General features: G+C 35.9%; 1 protein-coding gene across 1 annotated transcript in view; it reads left to right on the forward strand.

Annotated features, from left to right (window-relative positions):
* The window catches only part of LOC149801771 (elongation factor 2-like), a 41,962-nt gene that overhangs the window by 4,216 nt on the left and 16,974 nt on the right, over positions 1 to 20,772 (forward strand). Inside the window, exons 3-11 of the mRNA XM_089956111.1 lie at positions 1,011 to 1,201; positions 1,919 to 2,127; positions 4,840 to 5,070; positions 5,757 to 5,870; positions 7,022 to 7,160; positions 10,423 to 10,618; positions 14,044 to 14,182; positions 15,910 to 16,029; positions 18,001 to 18,252. Of these exons, the coding sequence (XP_089812237.1) occupies positions 1,011 to 1,201; positions 1,919 to 2,127; positions 4,840 to 5,070; positions 5,757 to 5,870; positions 7,022 to 7,160; positions 10,423 to 10,618; positions 14,044 to 14,182; positions 15,910 to 16,029; positions 18,001 to 18,252 (1,591 nt within the window). The remainder of the gene's footprint in view (positions 1 to 1,010; positions 1,202 to 1,918; positions 2,128 to 4,839; positions 5,071 to 5,756; positions 5,871 to 7,021; positions 7,161 to 10,422; positions 10,619 to 14,043; positions 14,183 to 15,909; positions 16,030 to 18,000; positions 18,253 to 20,772) is intronic.

Genomic DNA, 20,772 nt, shown 5'->3' on the forward strand with positions numbered 1-20,772 from the left:
CTCGTTTCAAAATACTAATGAGACCTCTGATCCAAGTTGGAGGACAATACTTATCCTTAAATAATTACAATTACCCCCCTTGTTCTTAATTTAAAAAAAAAGGATGATGTTTGGCAAGAAATAAATTTGTATTTAAACCCAGCACTTTTTTAATGTTTTTTTTTTGTTGTTGCAGATTTTGGTTTTTTTTTTTCTTTCTATCTTATGTTTGAGTAACCTGATGGTATAGTCTGTGTGCATCATCTATTCACAATTGCTACTTAAAATTTCTATTTTAAAAAGAAAAAGAGGTCTTCAAATTCCATCATGGACACTGTTAATAAAAATTGAAAACTTAAAAACAAGTTCAGCTTGGCACCCAGACAGATTTATCAGATTTGACAAAGAATTCTGGCACTCATGGATTTCATATTGGTTCACATTATGCTGATCAGTTGTCAGATAGTCAGCATTACTAAAACCTGAAAGGAGGAAGAAAACACCTTAAAAATTAACTTTTCCATCACTGAGTGGCAAAATTTGACAAAAACTTTAATCATGAAAGGCCTTCAGATTTATATAAATTATTGATTTGCCAACAAGTATCTTAACTTGCTAAAAACAACCTTTCAGAGTCTTTTGAAAAACCATTCTGAAGAATTTGCAAAGTATTCATGTGTAAAGGGTTTCAAGTTTGTACAAATGATGCTAATGGAAATATGCATTCTAGAATTTTTTTATTTTCTTTTTACCACTTGAGAAAATTAACCCAACCCTGGGCATCTTTCTCCCATGAAGCTTTTCATAATTGGATCAGTGATGCATATATGCATCAAAATATGGATCCTAAGAATTGAGTAATCTTGAAATAACATTGTCTTACTGATATTGCATTTGGGTTTTGGGCAGGTGTTGGCGAGGTAACTTTTTGCCCATTTTAGCCTCTTCCCCTGTAAATGACTTGTAGATTTATTTTTATTAAAGAAAATTGTTTACTTCTGTACTAATGCACTTTTTCACTGTACCCACAGAGCCATTTCCCTTTACTATGAACTGAATAAGGAAGATCTGCAATACATCAAGCAAGACAGGGATCCTGAAGGGAACACCCACTTTTTGATCAACTTGATTGACTCACCTGGGCATGTTGACTTCTCTTCTGAAGTAACTGCTGCTTTGCGTGTAACTGATGGAGCTCTGGTTGTTGTGGATTGCGTTTCTGGTCAGTATTTTCTTGCTTGTAAATCATTACGTCTCCTTTTCAGCTGGCTACAGTGTTCAGATGTGTATTTTCTGCAAGTTATAAAGTATTGTTTTATGCATACTTTGTAGTAAGATACACATGTTGCCTCAATTGTGCAGCGGAAATAAAAATCTCATCTCCTTTTACAGAACTGGTACTGCACTTCATATGATTTCGCTGTGCCCTGGTTTTTGAAGAGACGATTGAGTTCATGTTGATATTTTTAATGGAACTAATGGAGGGAACATTTTACATTCATATCCTCTCATAGATACTATACAAGATACTAAAACTAAAGACACCTGTATTTTTATTAATTGGGTCCATGAAAAAGGTTCAGATCAATCTTTTAAAGTTCTTGAATGTTCTGTTCTTGAAGCTGCTTGAATTGTGTACATGGCAATTCATCCATACCTGCCAACCATTTAACTTTTCACTGAATTGTTGAGTGAATATTGAAATTGTCATAAATTGTACAGATAAATTATCTTGACGAGTTTGCTGGTTCCTTGGTCTTTTCATAATTCTAGATTTTTAAAGTAATTTATACAGCCCCCACATTTTTAAGACTTTAATAAAGAACTTGTTCAGATTTAGTTTTATGGGTTTTTTTAAAACAGAATTTCATAGCTATAGTCTTTGGTCTTTGTACTCACGGTACATCGTTGTTTTTTAACCTTTACTGTTGTACTTTAGGTGTGTGTGTCCAGACTGAAACTGTGCTGCGTCAGGCCATTGCAGAGAGAATTAAGCCAGTTCTTTTCATGAACAAGATGGACTTGGCCCTTTTGACACTGCAAATTGAGAAGGAAGATTTGTATCAAACTTTCCAGAGAATTATTGAAAACATCAACGTTATTATTGCCACCTACAGTCACGAGAGCAATCCCATGGGAAACATTGATGTAAGTATATTGTGTTGCCACACAAATATTTGGACCGTACATTGAAGTCTTGTTAGAACAAATGTCCAGGTCTCAGAATAACTGGTTAAGACAACAGATGTATATTGTATGCTGAGGAGGGATTCTGTAGTCTGCACTGTTATGAAAAATTATATCACTATGTTTCTCTCGTACAGCTTCCTCCGCCAATTTGATGTCATTAAAGGGCAACATTCCAAGTTAAATGGGGAACTGAAAATGTAAAACTGCTGGGAAAGGGTGAAGTCCAAACTCTCTTGATTCTGTTGTTTTATGTAACGAGTAAATTTTATTCCAATCTATGAATTACAATCAGAAGTTTGTGAGAGGAAACCATGGAAGGACCAAGGCAGAAGGCAGCCAAGGGTCACAACTCCCTTAAAGGTTTGTCAGAAAACTATACAAATGAAACTGAAACTTGCTTTTGTGATGTAAAGCTGCTTAACCAAATTGGTTTTTATTGTTTCAAAAAATGACCTGGGTGACTTCCTTAGCAAAGGCATGGCATCCATTGCAGCTGTGTGAAGATCCTCATGTTAACTTCTACAATGGTTGGGCTTATATCATACTTTGTGGGATTGTCTCTAGGAACATGCTTTATGAAAATTGTATCCTGTGGTTGCTTCCACACACTGGTGTGGCTTTAAACTTCTGGAACAGCTGAACCAATTTTATACAGATCTGTTTGGTTAGATTGGCTCATGCCTTATTAGACTGCAGCAGTATATTTTTTTTTGTGGAGTAAAATTTATCTTGATTGTTGTAATATGAACAAATTTTACTATTGGTTTTCAGATAATGAATAATTTGTGAATGTATGTCACCAGCTGTACTTGTCAGACTTGTCACTAGTTCAGATTGTGCAGATCATGTAGGTTTTTAGTAACAACTATTTCAGTAGTCATTTTCTAGAATTTGATTACACACATCTTCAAATGGTGATTATCCACTTTATTTTGATCGTTGTACCCACATTTTGCTTGGACTGTTGTTTACATGCCTTGAGAAATGTGTGGCAAAATCAGTGCTAATGTATATGGACATTCGTTGGATGAGGCCTGCGTAAAGGTCTGCTCTATTACCAGCCAGATTAAGTGTTGCATGCTGAAATGTTACAATAAAGCTACCTGTTTTGCCCAAACAATTGTACTGCCATATATTGCAGATCTATTTAACCTTATGGATTCTCCATATTTTGTATGGATGAAGCCTGCCAACTACAAACTGTGGATTGTTTAGGCAAGACCATGGAAAATGGCTGCATCTGCTTTCTTTTTATAAAAAATAAATTATTTGATATGTGTCAAAGAAGTGCTTATCCAGTGGTTCCTGTGCAAACATGTAATGTGTCTGCAGGCATCAAAGGACTAATGAGCATGTTTAGAAAATGATGGACCAGCATGGTTTTGTCACTGTTTTCGGGTGACTGTTAAGGTACAGAGTATTCCATAATAGGGATTGAATAGATATTGGCTACACAATAATAATTTTAAATTTTAGAACAACAATTAATATTCAAGATACGTAAATGCGTTTGCATGACCACCACATTGTGGATTGTTTTCCCCTATTTTAGAGCAGAATTTCACATTTCTCCTGTCTTTTTTTCTGTCTTCTCAGATGTATGCAAAGCAGTACGTAGATGATCTGAGAGCTTGAAAATGACTATTTTCTTCTTGAATTACTGCATTTCCTGATGAAATGTCTTGAAACCATGAAGGGGCATACATAGCAATGCCTCAGATTTGCTTCCATTTGATCTTATCAGTGTTGGAAGTGAACCTCAAAAGCCTGGAAAAACCTAAAATTTCATTTTGACCTTGGAGACCTTAAAAATGACCTTTAAAAAATTGAGGGAAACTGAAATACATTTTTAAAAAAAGTTAAAACTTGGATGAAAAATGACAAGACTCCACCCCGACTCCAGAAGGAATGGGGTTTGTTTGCACACATTAGGCTGTTCTAGTGGTTGATAAAGCACACAAATTGTGCAAATTGAAGACATCCAGTCATTTTAATTCATTAATTTTCACTTTATTTTTAGTTTCATTATATTTAGCAACAGACTCAAAAAAGTTAAGATTACACTCACCATTGAGATAATGATGTAACTGCTTTGTGTTTTGAACCTCAGATTTAAAAAAAATTAAATGTTGAAAAGAAACCTATATAAAATAAATCCCACCTGATTATATAATTTAATTTCACTTACAACCCTCACGTAAATTAGTATAATTCCATTTTTCCAGGGTGGCCGAGGGATCTAAGGCATTCTCCTTTACAGATCACTGATATGTCATCTCTGTGTGGGTTCAAGTCTCACCTTGACTAATATAGTTGTGTGAGAAGGCTCACAAGTAGCATACCATATGTTGGTGGTTCTTTTAGATGTTCTGACCGCCATGTATAGTCTGTCCAGTGCTGAAAATGGCATCAAACCAAACTAATTTTCCAGGCTAGTGATATTCTCTGTACTTTTACATAAACGAGCCTTTCACTTTTGGTCATTCCTCCATTGCCTGTGATATTTTTAAAGCTAAAAAATAGAGCTTTGCTTTCAAGACTTGAATTTTAAAATTTAATGAACCAAGTTTTGAATATGTAGTTAGAAATTTTGCATGTATTGTAAATGAGCAGATCTTGAACTGGTCTAGTATTCTTCTTTATACATTTAGTATATTGATTCCATGCCAGGTTGACCCAAAGAAAGGTACAGTAGGGTTTGGTTCTGGTCTGCATGGTTGGGCCTTCACCTTGAAAGACTTTGCCAAGATGTACGTCAAGAAGTTTGGCATTAGTGAGGAAAAGCTGACAAAGAGGCTCTGGGGAGACAACTTCTACAATTCAAAGGAGAAAAAGTGGTATAAAGAGCCATCTCAGGGAGAAAGAGGATTTACTCAGTACATTCTGTCTCCAATCTACCAGGCAAGTCCGTTTTCATAAAATTTCACATGTCCAGTTTCAGTTTGCTAGATGAATTTTGTCAATTTTATATGTGCATGACTCCTTGGTTGATCTCTACCAGACCAGCTACCTAATAAAACTTGTTTATGAATAGAATGTCCAATTGCTGGCTGTTTTACTTTGTCCATACCTGAAAGTTGAATTTAAGAAAATTGACAGGATGAATAATCATGGTGATGTTTTGTCTTCAGTTGTACATATCTGTGAAGGCACAACCTTGTATCTTGACAGTGGATGTCTTGCCTGCATAAATGGTGAGATACAAAAATCATGCTTGTGACATTGTAGGCAATGTTCCTGATTATTTTGGCAAGTATATGGATTTAGGTGATGCTCTTTGTTGAATGGAAGTGCTTGACTGCATTAAATTTACATAATAGGAACTACAGTTGCTTTTTATGTGAAGTTTAAGAGATGTCTTAATTATTTTCTTTTGTTTGTATGTTTACCAAAAATTTTAAAGGATTTCAACAGTTGAAGTCTTGTATCAGAGTTATAACAACACTCTTGGTCCATAAACTGGAGGACCTGGAGACAGCAACTCCCACCCTTGTCAGTTTACTTTGTTTTTTTTAGGACACTACTTGAAAAGTTCATGAATTACCATGATGAATTTCTCTTTTATAATGTGTTGACAATTTTCACAGATATTTGACATCTGTATGAAGGCAACTAAGGATGATGCATTGAAGTTTGCAGAGAAACTGGGTGTGAAATTGACTGTTGAAGAGAAGGATTTGGAGCAAAAGCAGCTTCTTAAGGTATGGTTGAAAAAATGTTGACATCATTATAATAACATGCACACACACACACCCACAAACTACCAGAAAATGATTTGTTGTATCTAGTAGTGCTCTCCATTACAGTTACACAATATAGTTCTTTCGTTTTGTTTTTGTTTTTTGTTTTTTTTTCTTCATGGTATTTGCCATTGTTTTGGCAAAGTACATTATGCTGAGACTCTATCTGGTCTTGACATTTTTCTGTTCTTGATCGACTTAGTTCTTCAGGATCTCTGTTTGCCAAACTTTACATGCAAGTTGATTTTGACAAGGAAAATAAAAGGTTTTTTAATTTTGGGGTCAAAGTGTGAAAGCTGAAGGTAACTGACTGAATTCAGACGAATGGTTTCCCCACGTAAATATTAGCTATACAGGACAAACTAACCAAACCCCTATTTAGATGGCTTGGAAAGGGGGCAGAGATAAGCAGACCTGTCAACCTGTGTGAATTTACCATAAGGCATACTGATACTATTCTAATTACAGACTTGGGAAACGTGCAGCATGATGCCCCAGTGCTAGACATCACTATAAACTGACACACTGCAGACATCGTGGCAATAAGGCTGAATTTTTTAAAGCTTCATTAAAAGTTTAAATCACACACTCTACAAAACTTAAGTTATTTGAAACAAGAAATTATGACATTACTAAATTTGAACAGCCAGAAAAAAATCTTTTAAAGTGCCCTACAGATCATGGAAAGTTGTAATTAAAAAAAAAAAATCCCCATTGGGAAGCTGGTTCCATTCCAGATGTGTTCATGCTGTTGCTTTTTGTATTGCAGTTGCCTGGAAGTGTCATGCCTGAAATGATATTGAACTAAGGGTGAAAGGGATATGCAGTCTATTGAAAAGTCCTTACAATTGGAATGCTGTATATTGTGATCATTCTTTGTAATTCAGCCGTGTTAGGTTGATGTTTCAAGAGGACATGTAGATGACAAAGTTAATGGTACTTGCTCGTAACCTGAACTATGAAAAAATAGAAATTGTAGAATCTGCATAGATGAGTGGATACAACCAAGTTTTAAGATTTTCTAGGGTTATTGATGTTCAGAATTAAAAGGTCAGAAGTGCTATTACGGCTGATGTATGCAACATCTATCACATATTTTAATTTTTCTTCAGACAATGATGAGAAAATGGCTCCCAGCTGGTGATGCCCTGCTTCAGATGATTGTATTTCACTTGCCCTCACCTGTCACTGCCCAGAAATACAGATGTGAAATGCTGTATGAAGGACCAATGGATGACAAGTGTGCTATTGGTAGGTAGACTTGACAACATTGTGGGGGATTTTGTAATAGTTATTTTAAAGACATTTCTGCCTTTGTGGTATTTTCACATCATTGATGGGTCATTGATTGGTGGTTTGTTGCAGCAACAGAATACATTAAATTTGGTACTGCTGTTCTATACAGATGGTATTTTGAATTTTGAAAGATCCACCAGATCTTAATGTGTGAAAGAGATTAAGTTCACTGTGGAAAAATGAACTTTATGCCTTTCACTTGTTGCAAATTCCCATTATTTCCTTTTGGCCAAGAAGACCCCACACATTCCCGATTTGTAGTTGTAAAGCATCTAATATTTGGAATTAGGCAAAAAGGCCAGTTGATTGAATTTTTAGCAGACTGTAGACCAGAGTAGTTCATGGCACAGCCTGATATTCATCAGCCTGATTGCACAAGTTTGTTGCAGTGTCCCGAGTTTTTTGAGGATGACCATGAAGCTTAATATGTACATTCATTTCATGGTTTAGTTGGACCGAAATGAAATTTGTACCATTTTAACATCCCATATAGCTGTCACATTGACTATCGTGAAAATGTGTTACTATTGCTCCTAGATGGATTGTCTTGTTGACATAGGTTTGTCACAGAAAGTCTTACCTTGTTACTTGTTTTTAAGTGAAAATGATGCCATTCTAACATTGAATAATGGAGTTACAGTGGCCTTCTTGAAAATCCTATCACTGCTCCATTTGAATGGAATTTTCGTCCAAAAATGCAAATTAATATCAGATGCAATTTCAACATTTTTCAGTTTACAAGGAATTGGCTTGGTTTGGGTGCCTGGAAAATAATTTTGCTTTTTTGTACTAGTGTGTATTGGCTTGCACAAAGGTGCAATATGAGTGTGTTGGTTTGTTTTATGAACAAGTAATGCCAGCTGCCTTGATCCCACAAAATTGTTGTTGTATCTCTAATGAGCATGCTGAAGGGTTGGCATCCTCTCCAAATGTGCAGCTGCTCTCATGGCCACAGTGGAAAGAGCATCCACCTTGGACGAGGTAGGTTGCAGGTTCAAACCCTGAATAGAATTGAGAGTTTAGTTTTAGGACTCGTCTTCCTGGGTCAGACGTGATGCCCCAGTGCTAGACATCACTGTAACTGCAACACTGCAGACATTGTATCAATGATGACTGGATTTTTTTTAAAGCTACATTAAAGATTAGAAGATCTGCTGTTGTATATTCTGTTCACGTGGCATAGACATTTGCTGATTGGGCAAGTCTTGTCCCATTCCTCCTGAATTGAAAGTCATATTGACCTGTTTTCATCAGAAAACTTGTGATGTTTAGTTGGTCCTAAATTGAATGATGTCTAATATGGCCAGCACATTGGTCATCTTGAACATCTCGATTTTGCTACTTTCGTATGGAAAGCCATTTTGACATCAGTTTCATCAGAAAAGCTTATATGTTAAGTTGGTCCTTGATGAAAATGACATCCTCTGTATGGACATTAATGTTACCTCTACTTCTTCGAGATAGGTAACTAAATCAACGGGGTTTTCACCAATGACTTGTGATACCTCGTTGGTCCTTTATGAAAATGGTGCCAGTCGTGCCTCTGATATATATATATATATATATATATCCTCTCCTCCTTCCCCCACCCCCAATGATCAGTTTGATCTTGGGTCTTACCAAAAGTCTAACCATGATGTCGACTTTGTCCTGAAGAAAAATAGTGCCGAGCTATTTCGATATATGGACCACAGCAGCCAATTTGAAAATCTTGCTGAAGAACAGAAAATAGTTTTGACACTGCAGCTAAAAGCGAGAAATGGATTGTCTTGAATATAATATACTCAGACAAGATTTTTCTGTTTTAAAGCAGAATTCCACTTGTCTCCTGACTTGAATCCGATTTTTCTTGATATATTCCGTTTTTTTTTTTTGTTGTTGTTGTTGTTTTTTTTAATCATCTCCAATCTGGTTTTTAAAAAATGTTCCGTTCGGTCCCATTCTGCAGTGCTCCTTGTAACATATTTGATCCTTATATTATTTAGCCCGTGGCTCTTGAAAAGAGTATCTGATTGGTCAAAAGTTTAAATTCATCCAGTGAATCTTCATGTAATGGAAACTGATGGCAATGGAAAGAAATGTGCTTGCAAAATATAGCGTCCCGAATTGAGAGAGACCATGCCACGAGAAGTTTAGAGAAACGTTTTAAAAAAAGGTATGGAAATTGGAATGGCTGGAGTGAAAAGTTTATGGAAATTTAGTTGGTCAGTTTATAAGAAAACTGAATGCTAGAGGACTGGCATCTTGTGACCTCTGCTCTACGGTTATCGCATTTGGAAGAGTTTGGAACAGCACCTACAAAAGACGCTGCATACGGAAAAATTGAAGCTCAGAAGGCATCTGAAAAAAGTGCAGTTAATTACTGTAAAATGAAAAATTTCTTGCATGAGAGAAAAGATTCAGCTCTCTGTCAGAATATGCATACTGCATGTCGCCAATACAAGCACCAGCGTGAAAGGAAAAAGGCTCTCATTAAGAAAGAAAATAAAACGATTGCACATTGCGTCAAAAATGAAGGCTAAAGAAATCTTTGCTAAAGCCACAAAATGAACTCAACTGGCATATCAACAGGTTTGTGTCCAGTGGAGAAAAAGACAAGTGAATGTATGGGATTATTTGTATATAGTTGATGTACTTGCGTGTTTGTTTTACAGATTTGTTATGAAAAGAGAGAAGTATAATATATTTGCTGCACAATTTAGAAATTATTGTAATTTAATTACGATATGAACACTGACATGCACATGAAATAAGCACCAATAGTACTGGAGAACAAATTTATGTGACAATAAATATTGTGAAATTGTTCAAGTCAGGTTGAAATTTTTTCGTAAGTTTGTTAGTTTTACAGATGATTATTTTGTTATATTTTATGATCATAAGTTGTACCAGGAGCCTTTTTTTATGATTGTAAACTGCTTTTTTATGGGAACCTGGATTGGGGGTGCTGCCCTTCGAGAGACAACATAACCCATTATTTGGTGAGGACCCGCAAACCCCCCTTTCAGAATATCAGCTTTTTTGGTGGAATACCAAAATCATGTCTGTATACTGTCAGTTTGACTAATACTGTAAAGTTGACCATAGCAATTTTGGCATTAACCTTTTTTTAGCTGACAAACTTGTATGATAAAAGGTAATAATTGTTGCCAGCACCTTAAAGAAAGAGAGTATGTGCACAGGTTTAATCTCGAGCTTTGGCTTTCACTTTTCTCAGCTGTCAAGGCATGTGATCCCAATGGAGAACTTATGATGTACATCTCCAAGATGGTGCCAACCAGTGACAAGGGACGTTTCTATGCCTTTGGTCGTGTATTCTCTGGAACAGTGAAAACCGGACAAAAGGTCCGCATCATGGGACCCAACTATGTGCCTGGAAAGAAGGAAGATTTGTATGAGAAAAGTATTCAGAGGTATGAAGATGTAATGATAATTAACTCTTCCCATGGGGGGGTGGGGGGATTTGTGTCACAGATAGGTGCTGAATACCTTATACCAGTCTTGTTTTATCATGGCCTTGGTCACTTGCAGGGGAGGTCTTTCTTGTCAGTTACATGGGGAAAGGGGTCATGACTGGACATTGTGGTGTATTTGGTGCTCATGTCCCTGCATAAAGTCAGAGTCGCTTGTATACAAATTTTGTTCAGTGACTTTAATTTTCATCTTGAATTTAACTTGCATTCTTGAAGCTACTTAATTTCACTTGAGCCTTTGGATGAATCCTCTCACTCGCCCCCATTTTCCTACTGCCAATTTATATCCTGTGGAAAAAGTTTACTCTTGTATAATGCCAAGTGACTTGACATAGTTAATGAGGGAAAGGAGTTTATAGCAGATTTTTCAGATAAAAGCAAAAATATTTTAAGATGTTGATTTAGTGAACTACAGCACCCTATTGTCCATAAATGCAGGGTCATTTTTGTTAAAAGAAGAATTGAAACTGTTTTTAATCAGCAGTTGAAGCATCTCAAAACTATCTTTTTATGGATTGGAGTTCATTTTAACTGCTCAGATGTACCATTGACTTCATTTTCTCCTGTGGTGCAAGAACATTGTATTTATGATGCATACAAATGCTCTAGAAAATAAAGATGCAAGACTAGGATTGATTTTATTTAGGAGGGGCCAGATGGTGGCATTCAGATTCCAAGCTTGCTTACTATATAGATTGCACTTTTCAAAAAAGCACAAGACATCAAACTTGTCATTGGAAATCAGAAAAGTATATATTTTGACTACCTGCTTCCATAGCTGCCAACCCTCACGAATTTGACGTGAATTTCACGACTTTTTCAGCGATTCATGCCGCAAGCCAAAAATTCACGAATTCTCCGATTCTCAATTATTTTAAATCTTTAAGATAATAGATTTCCTGTTAAGCGCTAGTCGTGATATTCGCAGTTGCCGAAACGGTCCAGTACTGCTGGTCACGATATTAGTATATCTACAGCTGCTTAGTGCAGTTGGCCCAGTAGCAAGCATTTTCCAATTTATATATATAAGACTAGTTTTACAAATGCTTTTGAGAAAAACTGGGGCCTAACTGGAATTTTGCTCCGCGCGTGCGTCACCAACACTGATTTCAGTTACCATTCAGCATCGCATGTAAGATCGTGAAAATGTCTTGACCACCAAGGAAAAAGAAATGTATTGCCCAAAAAGTGAAGTTTTATTTGGAATATATCAAAAATTGGCCGTGCATTCTGCCATTAAACATTGATATTCATAATGCTTTTTGCACTCAGTGTGCCATTGCAGAGACGATGTGAGGAAGCACTTCGGTTGCAAAAAAAACCCATAGCAGTTGGGAAACTTAAGATTTCGCAGATTTCAGCTCTGAAATATTTTAAGCCCTCTAAGCGGAAGACCTGCAAGGTATCAACACTGAAGCATTATTTGTGAGTTTTCTTGTTGAACACAATCTACCTTTATCAGCTGGAGATCATGCTAAACATTTGTTCTGACAAATGTTCCCGGACTCGAAAATCGCTTCCAAATTTTCCTGTGGAAGAACCAAAAGTGCTGCAGCTCCTGTGCATTCCTCACAGCACCAGTGACAGCGAAAGAATATTTTCTCTAGTGAGGGAAAAAAGGACAGACTTTAGGGCCTCCTTAACTGCAGAAAATTTGTTCAGCAATTTTAGTCACCAAGATCAACCAGCAGGCAAGAAGTCTGAACTGTTTAGAAAACAAATTTACAATCAAGCAGTTGAGGAAGTTGAATCTGCCACAGTACCATGTCTTGATAAATAAATATTTCTGCATATATGTAGTGTTTTAGTTTTATATTGCGATCTTGATATAGTGTAGTATTGACGGGCAGAGTGGATGGAGTTATTGTCATGGTATTTTTCACTAATTCATGTCCAGATTCACGACTTTTTATCCCTATTTTCACTAATTGTGAGCGTGGAAGGTTGGCAGCTATGTGCTTCATCTATTGAAAACACCTGCACAATGATCTTTGATAAAAAAATGCTGAACTTTTATTAGTGAAAACTTTTAATTGTCTAGAAAATACTGTACAGAATGGAAAAGTATTCTCAAAATGTCCAAAATAAATTTTGGCCCTTTTCAAACTGCATACTTTTGCCTATTGGTCAACAATTTGAATAATAATGGGGATTAATGTCTGGTCATTTTATTGAATATAATCAGCCAAAATGTTTTCTTGACCATTAAATGCTGATGGAACTAGTTGTCATTCAGTTTATGAAATTAACAAAAATGTTTGAATTCTGTTTGATCGAAGGCTGAATTTCGAGCAAGTTTTAAAATTTGCCTTGTCTGCATATTCAGTTCAAGCATAATTCATCATGGAGCACAAGATGATTGTGAAAAAATTTGGGTACCAAACATTTTGTGCAGCATACCTAGGTGTATTACAAGCTTTGTTGCCATAAATTACAGGAATCACATGCAAGTGCAGGCTGCTTTGCAGTTGCAACTCTGAAACACTTGACAATAGTTAGTACTATTGATGCATTGATGTGATTGTTTAATTGGGGTGGAAGGCAGTATATATATCAGTTGATGAAGAGATCAAAAGTAGATCCATATTTTGTTTTTATTTTTAAATCTGAACACCCATTTACAAAAGACAAGTTTTCTTTTCTTGATTTTAGAATAGGCGATCAATCCTTCAAGAAAGACCATTCGTGTTCTTCAGACCAATATCATTTGCTGTGTATTGTTCAATAACAAGTGTTGGATGCCATACAAAGGACATGATGAACATACGTAGTAACCATTACGCTTTTGGCATAATTGTTGCAATTAATGTAAACAGTGAAAGCAAATGCCATTAAGAAATCAAGGGGTTAGTGTAAGCTGTCTTTGTTAGGAACATTACTTTTTTTTCATGATTTTTACTTTTTGTACTGTCAAGCTTGTGGGTACTGCATTTCTTGGAACACGAGTAGTATAATGGGGAAGTCCCTCACCTGCAATGGGATTTATAACTGCATTTGTTTTTAAAAGATTTGTGCGAAGCTTTTTATATTTTATGAAAACAAAATTTGCATGTTTACAATCAAGTTATTTGATATCTGTATGAAATGTTTTACAAGGTGCCACTGGTTCAGTGGTTACCATGCTTGGCTAGCAACCAATATGTTGCAGGTTCGAATCCTGCCATCAGACCAGCCTGTGGTCAGTTACCGTGATGTCTTTGAGCAAAGCACTTTCTTTAAATTGCCTCGGCACTATATAACCTACATGTGTTGCTGTGTCATAACACACCAAACCAAAAATGTTTAACATTTGATATTGTTTTATTTGAAATGCATTATTTTTTAAAAAGTTTTTGGACCTCTCATTGTTTAATTGTACTCTCAAGGACTATTCTGATGATGGGTCGCTATGTTGAGCCAATTGAGGATGTTCCTTGTGGTAACATCTGTGGTCTTGTCGGAGTGGATCAGTACCTAATCAAGACTGGAACAATTTCAACTTTCAAGGATGCCCACAACATGAGGGTAGGTAAAATTCTCAAACTCTTCTGTCTTATTTTATTACATTGTGTCCTATGCAGTCTTTCCAGCAGTCTAGCTTTTCCTTGCTTTTTATTTCTTTTGTTAAACCCCCCATTGTTTTAACACCATTTCTTGCATAAACAGCTAGAGAAGCAAATAGGAATGAGATAATCAATGCAAAAATTGGAATTGGTCATGATTCTATAACCTGTGATTCTGCCAGGGCATTGGAATAGCGCAAAATTTTGTATGAAATTTTTTGTGTACTTGGAAAGCGGTGATACATAAGAACTTGTGCGTACCAAAGTGTCCTCTGCGCAATATACATTTCTTATTTAGCAGTCCCTGAAAGTGCTTGTCACAACACCAGTCCAACTGCCATTAGAGGTTTGTTTCTTTTCAACTAGGTGTCTGTTCACACGTGCGGGTTCTTTGGCTTCACATGAATAGTTGTTAAACTAAATCAATTGGCATGCAGTCTTTTATAGTTTGAACATTGCATCAAGGAAGTTTTACAAATATGTGTTTATAATATGGGATACCTTGATTACCAAAATAGCAAATTTCCACAGTGGTGCATCTTCAGATGGTGATTTCATTTTGGCAAATAATGGCTCTTGATAGTAATGATACTATGATTTTTAAAGTCATATTGAGCTAAAAATGTCAAAATTATATTGCACTTAAAAAAAAAAAAAAAAGGATAAACCCATTCAAATACATCATAACACAGTGGTAAAGGTGTTCAGATTATGTAAAATGATATATAAAATAGATTCTCTATGAGAAAAAATAATTTTCCAGAATTCAAGACAAGAGCATCCCTGTCCTTGAATATCTTGTTGGTATTGTCTTTTGGATAATTTAAAACAATAATTTTTCACTAACATAAACTGAATTAAAGTTTTACTTTATTAAATCAGTGCTTTGCAGACTTTTATGCTTGAATTCTTACCTTTCACATAATGCTGTATATGGTTTTTAGTTCCATCCATGACTGTGTCCTTTTTAAGACTTCTTGCCTCCAATAGCCTTAGATTTTAATTTCAGTTTAAATTCTTATTTACTGAATTTATCTTGAACCTTGTAGGGCTATATAGGTTTGTATCAGAAGATCGAGTTGGTATGATGTGTCCTTTTGTCCGTTCTGCATCGTTCTTAGTCCATTGACAGCTGCTATTTACAACAACTGGCAAACGACTAACTGGAACTTGACAAAATTGTCAGAAACCATGGCATGATTTTTTGTTTTTAATTCACCAAAATTTACGGAAGAGAAATAATCTTGTTCTTTAAATTTATGGGTCTTTGGGGTGAATACAAGGTGTGGCAAGCCGAGTCAGAAAATGACAAAATCCACATAATGTGCTGTTCACATTACTCTGCTTCCCATGCTACAGAGGGGTTCTTTTGGTTAGTTTACATGTATAGATTACCAATAATAAGTTTTGTGTGAATAAGGTTTAATGGCATGTCAGCCCAGTGCTGGCTGTATGGTGCCTATTAAAAGTTCTAATTTGTAAAGTTGAAGATGACCCTTTAATGTAATTCTAAGCATGTAGCAATACAGTATCAAAGATAAAAGGTATGCAGAAGAGCCATTTTGGCCTTCAACTTGACCACACAAAGTGGGGGAAAGGGGTTTTGAAGAGAAATCAAACAGGCAATAGCAGGAACTGATTATAGGTATTGAAAGCTGTTTATATTCCAAAAATCTCCATTTATTTAAGGTGATGAAGTTCTCTGTGAGCCCTGTCGTGCGTGTGGCTGTAGAATGTGTGCACCCGTCAGATCTACCCAAGCTGGTGGAAGGTTTGAAACGTCTCGCCAAGTCGGATCCTATGGTCCAGGTGTGTACATTGTTATGGTTTTGATTGTTTCTTGTCCACAATGAATTAACTGCAAGAAAATGATGTGCATATTTTTATTTCTTTATATTTTTCATAATGGTCATTACATTTGGGTCTTGCCTTTCATAGATATACCTCTAGTGTTCTGTTGGATCTTTCTTTGTTTATTGGTTTTATATTTGTAGTTTGTAGCAACCAGAAAATCCTTGAGCTGTTGTAACCTACTAATAAATCGGGGTTTAACCACAAGAGTTGTTTCACAGTTGTATAGATGCCATGATTTCCAGCTTTAAATGAGAAGCATTATATAATTGATTGGATCAAGTAGTAGCGATGCCAACTTTCAATTGGAATGACCACCTGAATATTTGTCTATGATCTTGTAGGGCAAAGCAGGAAAAGTATTGTATTCATGGTTCTCATCAATTACTTTACTTTTTGCTGTTAAAACATTGAGGTTGTTTTAACTATAATGCATTTTGTCTGCCACATTAGTTGTCCTGTCATCAAGGTCATTGTTTTGCATTTTAATTTGGGTTGTTTGTGGGGGTTGTGTCATATTTTCCTTTCCACTGGGCCTTTCAAGCCCTTTGAGATTAAGGGATGAAATTGGTTCACTTGTACATCATTAGATGTTGTCTTGAGCCACATTGTGTGTCCCATCTTCATGGTCATGGGCAAGTATTTCATATACTTCATTGCACTTTCTTTTTCACCTAACAACTTTACTTACGGAGATTAATCTGGCATAATTGTATTAGAGATGTGCGACATATTCAGTTGGGGATCATTTTAAGTTTAAGGACATGATTACATATTAGGTTTTCCAGCCATTTCCATTTCGCCCCCAAAATATTAAAGCTGACTGAGGTTATGGGATTGACAATTTTGTTGCATGGATTTCACCAGAATACTAGCAACGTCTAGGTAGTCCTAAATGAAAATTGTGCCAATCCGATGTCCAGTATGCCACCACAATGATCATCTTTAAAATTCATAATATTGCTACCCCTGAATGCCATGATATTGCTACTCCTGAATGCAGTCCTCTCAACATACTGTGTTCACTAAAGGACTTTTTATGAAGTCTGGTTGGTCCTAAATATAAAGGATGCCAATCTGAGTGCAGCCAACTTGTCACTACTTCATAATGATTGAAGGAACATGGATGCGTGGGTTTTTCACTGAGCAACTTGTCATAAATTAAAATGGTTATGATCTGATGACAGTATGTGGCATTCTTGAAAATCTCAAAAATGGGAAGTCATTTTGACGTTCTTGTAGTATCAAGTTGGTCCAAAATGGTAATGACTATCCCTCAATATGGCCACAATGGTGACTATCTTAAAAAATAATGTCTGTTTTTACCAGATGTGTTTGGGTTTTTTTTGGTGGTGTTTTTAATTATCATTTCTTTTATCATTGCAATACCTTGTTAATTTGTCCTGATTGAAAACAGTTGGGCAAGTACAATGACAAAAATCTTCTTACTAAACCCCCCGGGATGATTCACCAAAAGGCTTCTAATGATGTCTGCCTGTCCTAAAACAAAAATGGGCGAATCTGAAATGTTCTTTTGCTAATTTGAAATCTTGTTACAAAGAATATCTGAGATGGTTTCAACATTCAGAAGAAATAGTCTTGAATTCCTGGGGTGTTTTTTTTTTTCTTCCCTAGTCAAGCATCAGTTTGAGGGACTTTGTTAAATAACATTTGGATTTATTGTGATTTGGTAGTTATTTCCTCAGATGAAATCCATTTTACTGATGTGATTTGAAGCAAAAATAAGAAATCCTTTGTTATTGATGTTTCCATTCTGGCTTATATTTTTTTACTTTATGTCTAACAGTAAATAAAATAACTTTCCCCTAAGATGAACATCATTGTTAGGCATTTGCAATTCTTTCAAAGTGGAACACGTTACAAGTTTTATTATTCAAGGCTATGCTAATCCCTTCTCTATGTCCTCAGTGCACCATTGAGGAATCTGGTGAGCACATTATCGCTGGAGCAGGAGAACTCCACCTGGAAATCTGCCTGAAAGATCTGGAAGAGGACCATGCCTGCATCCCCATCAAGAAGTCAGATCCTGTTGTGTCATACAGAGAAACTGTCAGTGAAGAATCCAATATCATGTGCTTGTCCAAGTCACCCAACAAACATAATCGTCTTTACATGAAAGCCAGACCTTTGCCTGAAGGTTGTCCTGAGGCAATTGACAATGTAAGTAAATGTTTCCCTTTACCCTCATTTGTGCATTGAACTTCCAAAGTTTAACAGGATTTTTTTAAAACTCCTATCTTGAATCCCTAGGGATTGCACTGTAAACGTTGGGAATTTTAGGTTCCCAACCATTTTACCACTAGAGCTTGTGACAGGGTTTGTGTCTATCATTGCTTGTTACCACTATAGAAGCTGAGTTTTTCAACCAGTTTTGATCACATTTGAAATATTGTTTTATGTCATGAATATCTCTGATTTCAAATACAAGTGAGCTCTTTGCATGTTAATTACAGGGTTCTACACTCCCTTGAACACTTTGAAAATAGTGTCGTTTTTATTTTTTTTATTTTTTTTAATTTTTTTTTTTTTTTTTTTTTTATATGTTGTAAGCCTTTAAAATTGATATTCTAGTTCTTGAAAATCATTTTGCTCCAATGAAAATTATTTTGGACCCTTTTTTAGTCGTGGTTGGAGCATTGACATAATTGAGAATTGTTATAATAAAGTTGTTTTCTTGTACATGTTACTTTTTTTTAACATTGCATGGTTCATCAGCTGATTTTAGCCAATTGGATTTGAACAAATGGGTTCCCATACAGCAGGGAGAAAGACCAATTTCATCAACTAGAATAAGCCAATTGAAAATATTAATTTCCATCTGAAGAAAATGTGTAATTTTAAGCTGCCACTTGAGGAGAGCAAAAAAAAAATTGGTCTTAACAGTTATTAAATTTATGAAATTCTTGCCAGAAGTTTCAGAGGTGGAACTCCATACAATTGCTATTTGGATCTTTGGATGCTTCCCTAAACATACTTGATACACTCTGTGACTGCTTAAAAGATCACTGTTCATTACCAAGCACCTCGGCAGGTGACCATTATTATACTTGGGTCATTTATATAAGTAATTTGATCAGGAATGGATCAGAATGGCTGTAGTGACCATTAGGACCTATGGCCTTAAAATTGTTTTAAAAAATTGTAATTTAAGTTTATTGTGAAAGTTGTATGATGCTGCAGACCTCAGATTAAAGTTGTAAAGTTCTGAAAATCATGAACAGTTATCAGCAAGAGACTCTGCATATTACGTTTTTTGTTTACAATTTTTTTCACACTGGTGTAAAATTGGTAAAATATAAACATGAAAATATGCTACAAAAATTGACTATTCAAAGGTCGTAAATATTGCCCTAAACTTAGGTAAACTGGAATGAAATGTTCATTAACCATTGTACCTGGACTACTAAAGCATGGTATTAATTTTTTCTTACTGTGTAGGGTTGCAAGGTTTCCTTCATAAATGTGAAAGTTTTCAGCTATGGTCGGGGTTCAGTGATTGACCCTATTAAATTTTGAGTCACCCACTTTCAAAATAAAACTCCATAACCATTGACATGTATACATTTTCACACTTGTCACTGTGGGGAAATGAAATCAGTAGAAAGATGGGTATAGCAAAACAAAAGTTTTTTTCTCAAGAACATTCTTGGCCACCATAACTAAGATTTTGAACAGGACTAAATGATACACCATGTACAGGGGATGATAATTAATTTCTTGTAAACCGTAAATAGGAAAGTGGAACATCATCAGAGCTATGTCCCACAAAATAGTACAGTGGTAGAGAAAGGGAAGCCACTCGTACTCACTGCTGAATGTCTTAGAGCTGTTCCAGTAAAACATATATACACCCCCACCCCACCCCCCGTACAGCACTTCGAAAAAACTTCTGTAGGAGGTTGTGTTTTAAACTATTTTGATTCTGGTTCTGGAAGGTTGGTTAGGAAAATCACTTCTATTGTGGGTTGTGTTAAAATGAGAAATCGCTGATGGGGTTGTCACAAAATATAACGAATATATATTTAAAATCGCATCTAACCCCCTCCTAGTGGTCTAACGTGAATAAAACATTGGGCCAGAAAATGATGCCAATGAGTGCACATAATTTGTACGAATTCGCGTACTTTTAAAGCAGTGATACTCATTCCACAAATTACATCGTCGTGGATATAAAACATGCTTTGCGCAGTGTGCAATTTTATGAAACTTTTTAACTTTAAAAGTGCATTTCAAAACATAATTTGCGCTGCCAGTAGCGGTCTTGCAGCGCTTGATGCGACGTCCAGATAGCTATATACGTCGGTTCGACATGCATGGCTGTTAAACTAAATTTGATTGGTTCATTTGGCCCTGGAATGAGCATACCAGTGTGTGATTTTGAGACCAAAATTGATGTACGTGTTGGAGGGACAATATGCCGATTATATTTATTCAAAATACCTATGTCTGAACAAGCAGACTATGGGAATATTGGACTTTAAACCCTAATACAGCATTATGGAAGAAGAAAAAAAACTAGCATAATAGGCAGCAAAGCGCTGATTCAAGGAAGTGAATCTTCGGCAGAGTTCCTGTTAATGAAAACTCTGAGGTCTCAGAAATGCTTAATCACATGTATTTGAATGCCAATTTTTTTTATTGGGGACGCATAAAATGACTTAGGCGAGAGTCCTCCGTACA

Source organism: Sinohyriopsis cumingii, chromosome 4 (genome assembly GCF_028554795.1).
Source record: "Sinohyriopsis cumingii isolate HCF-2022 chromosome 4, ASM2855479v2, whole genome shotgun sequence".
NCBI lineage: Eukaryota > Metazoa > Mollusca > Bivalvia > Unionida > Unionidae > Sinohyriopsis > Sinohyriopsis cumingii.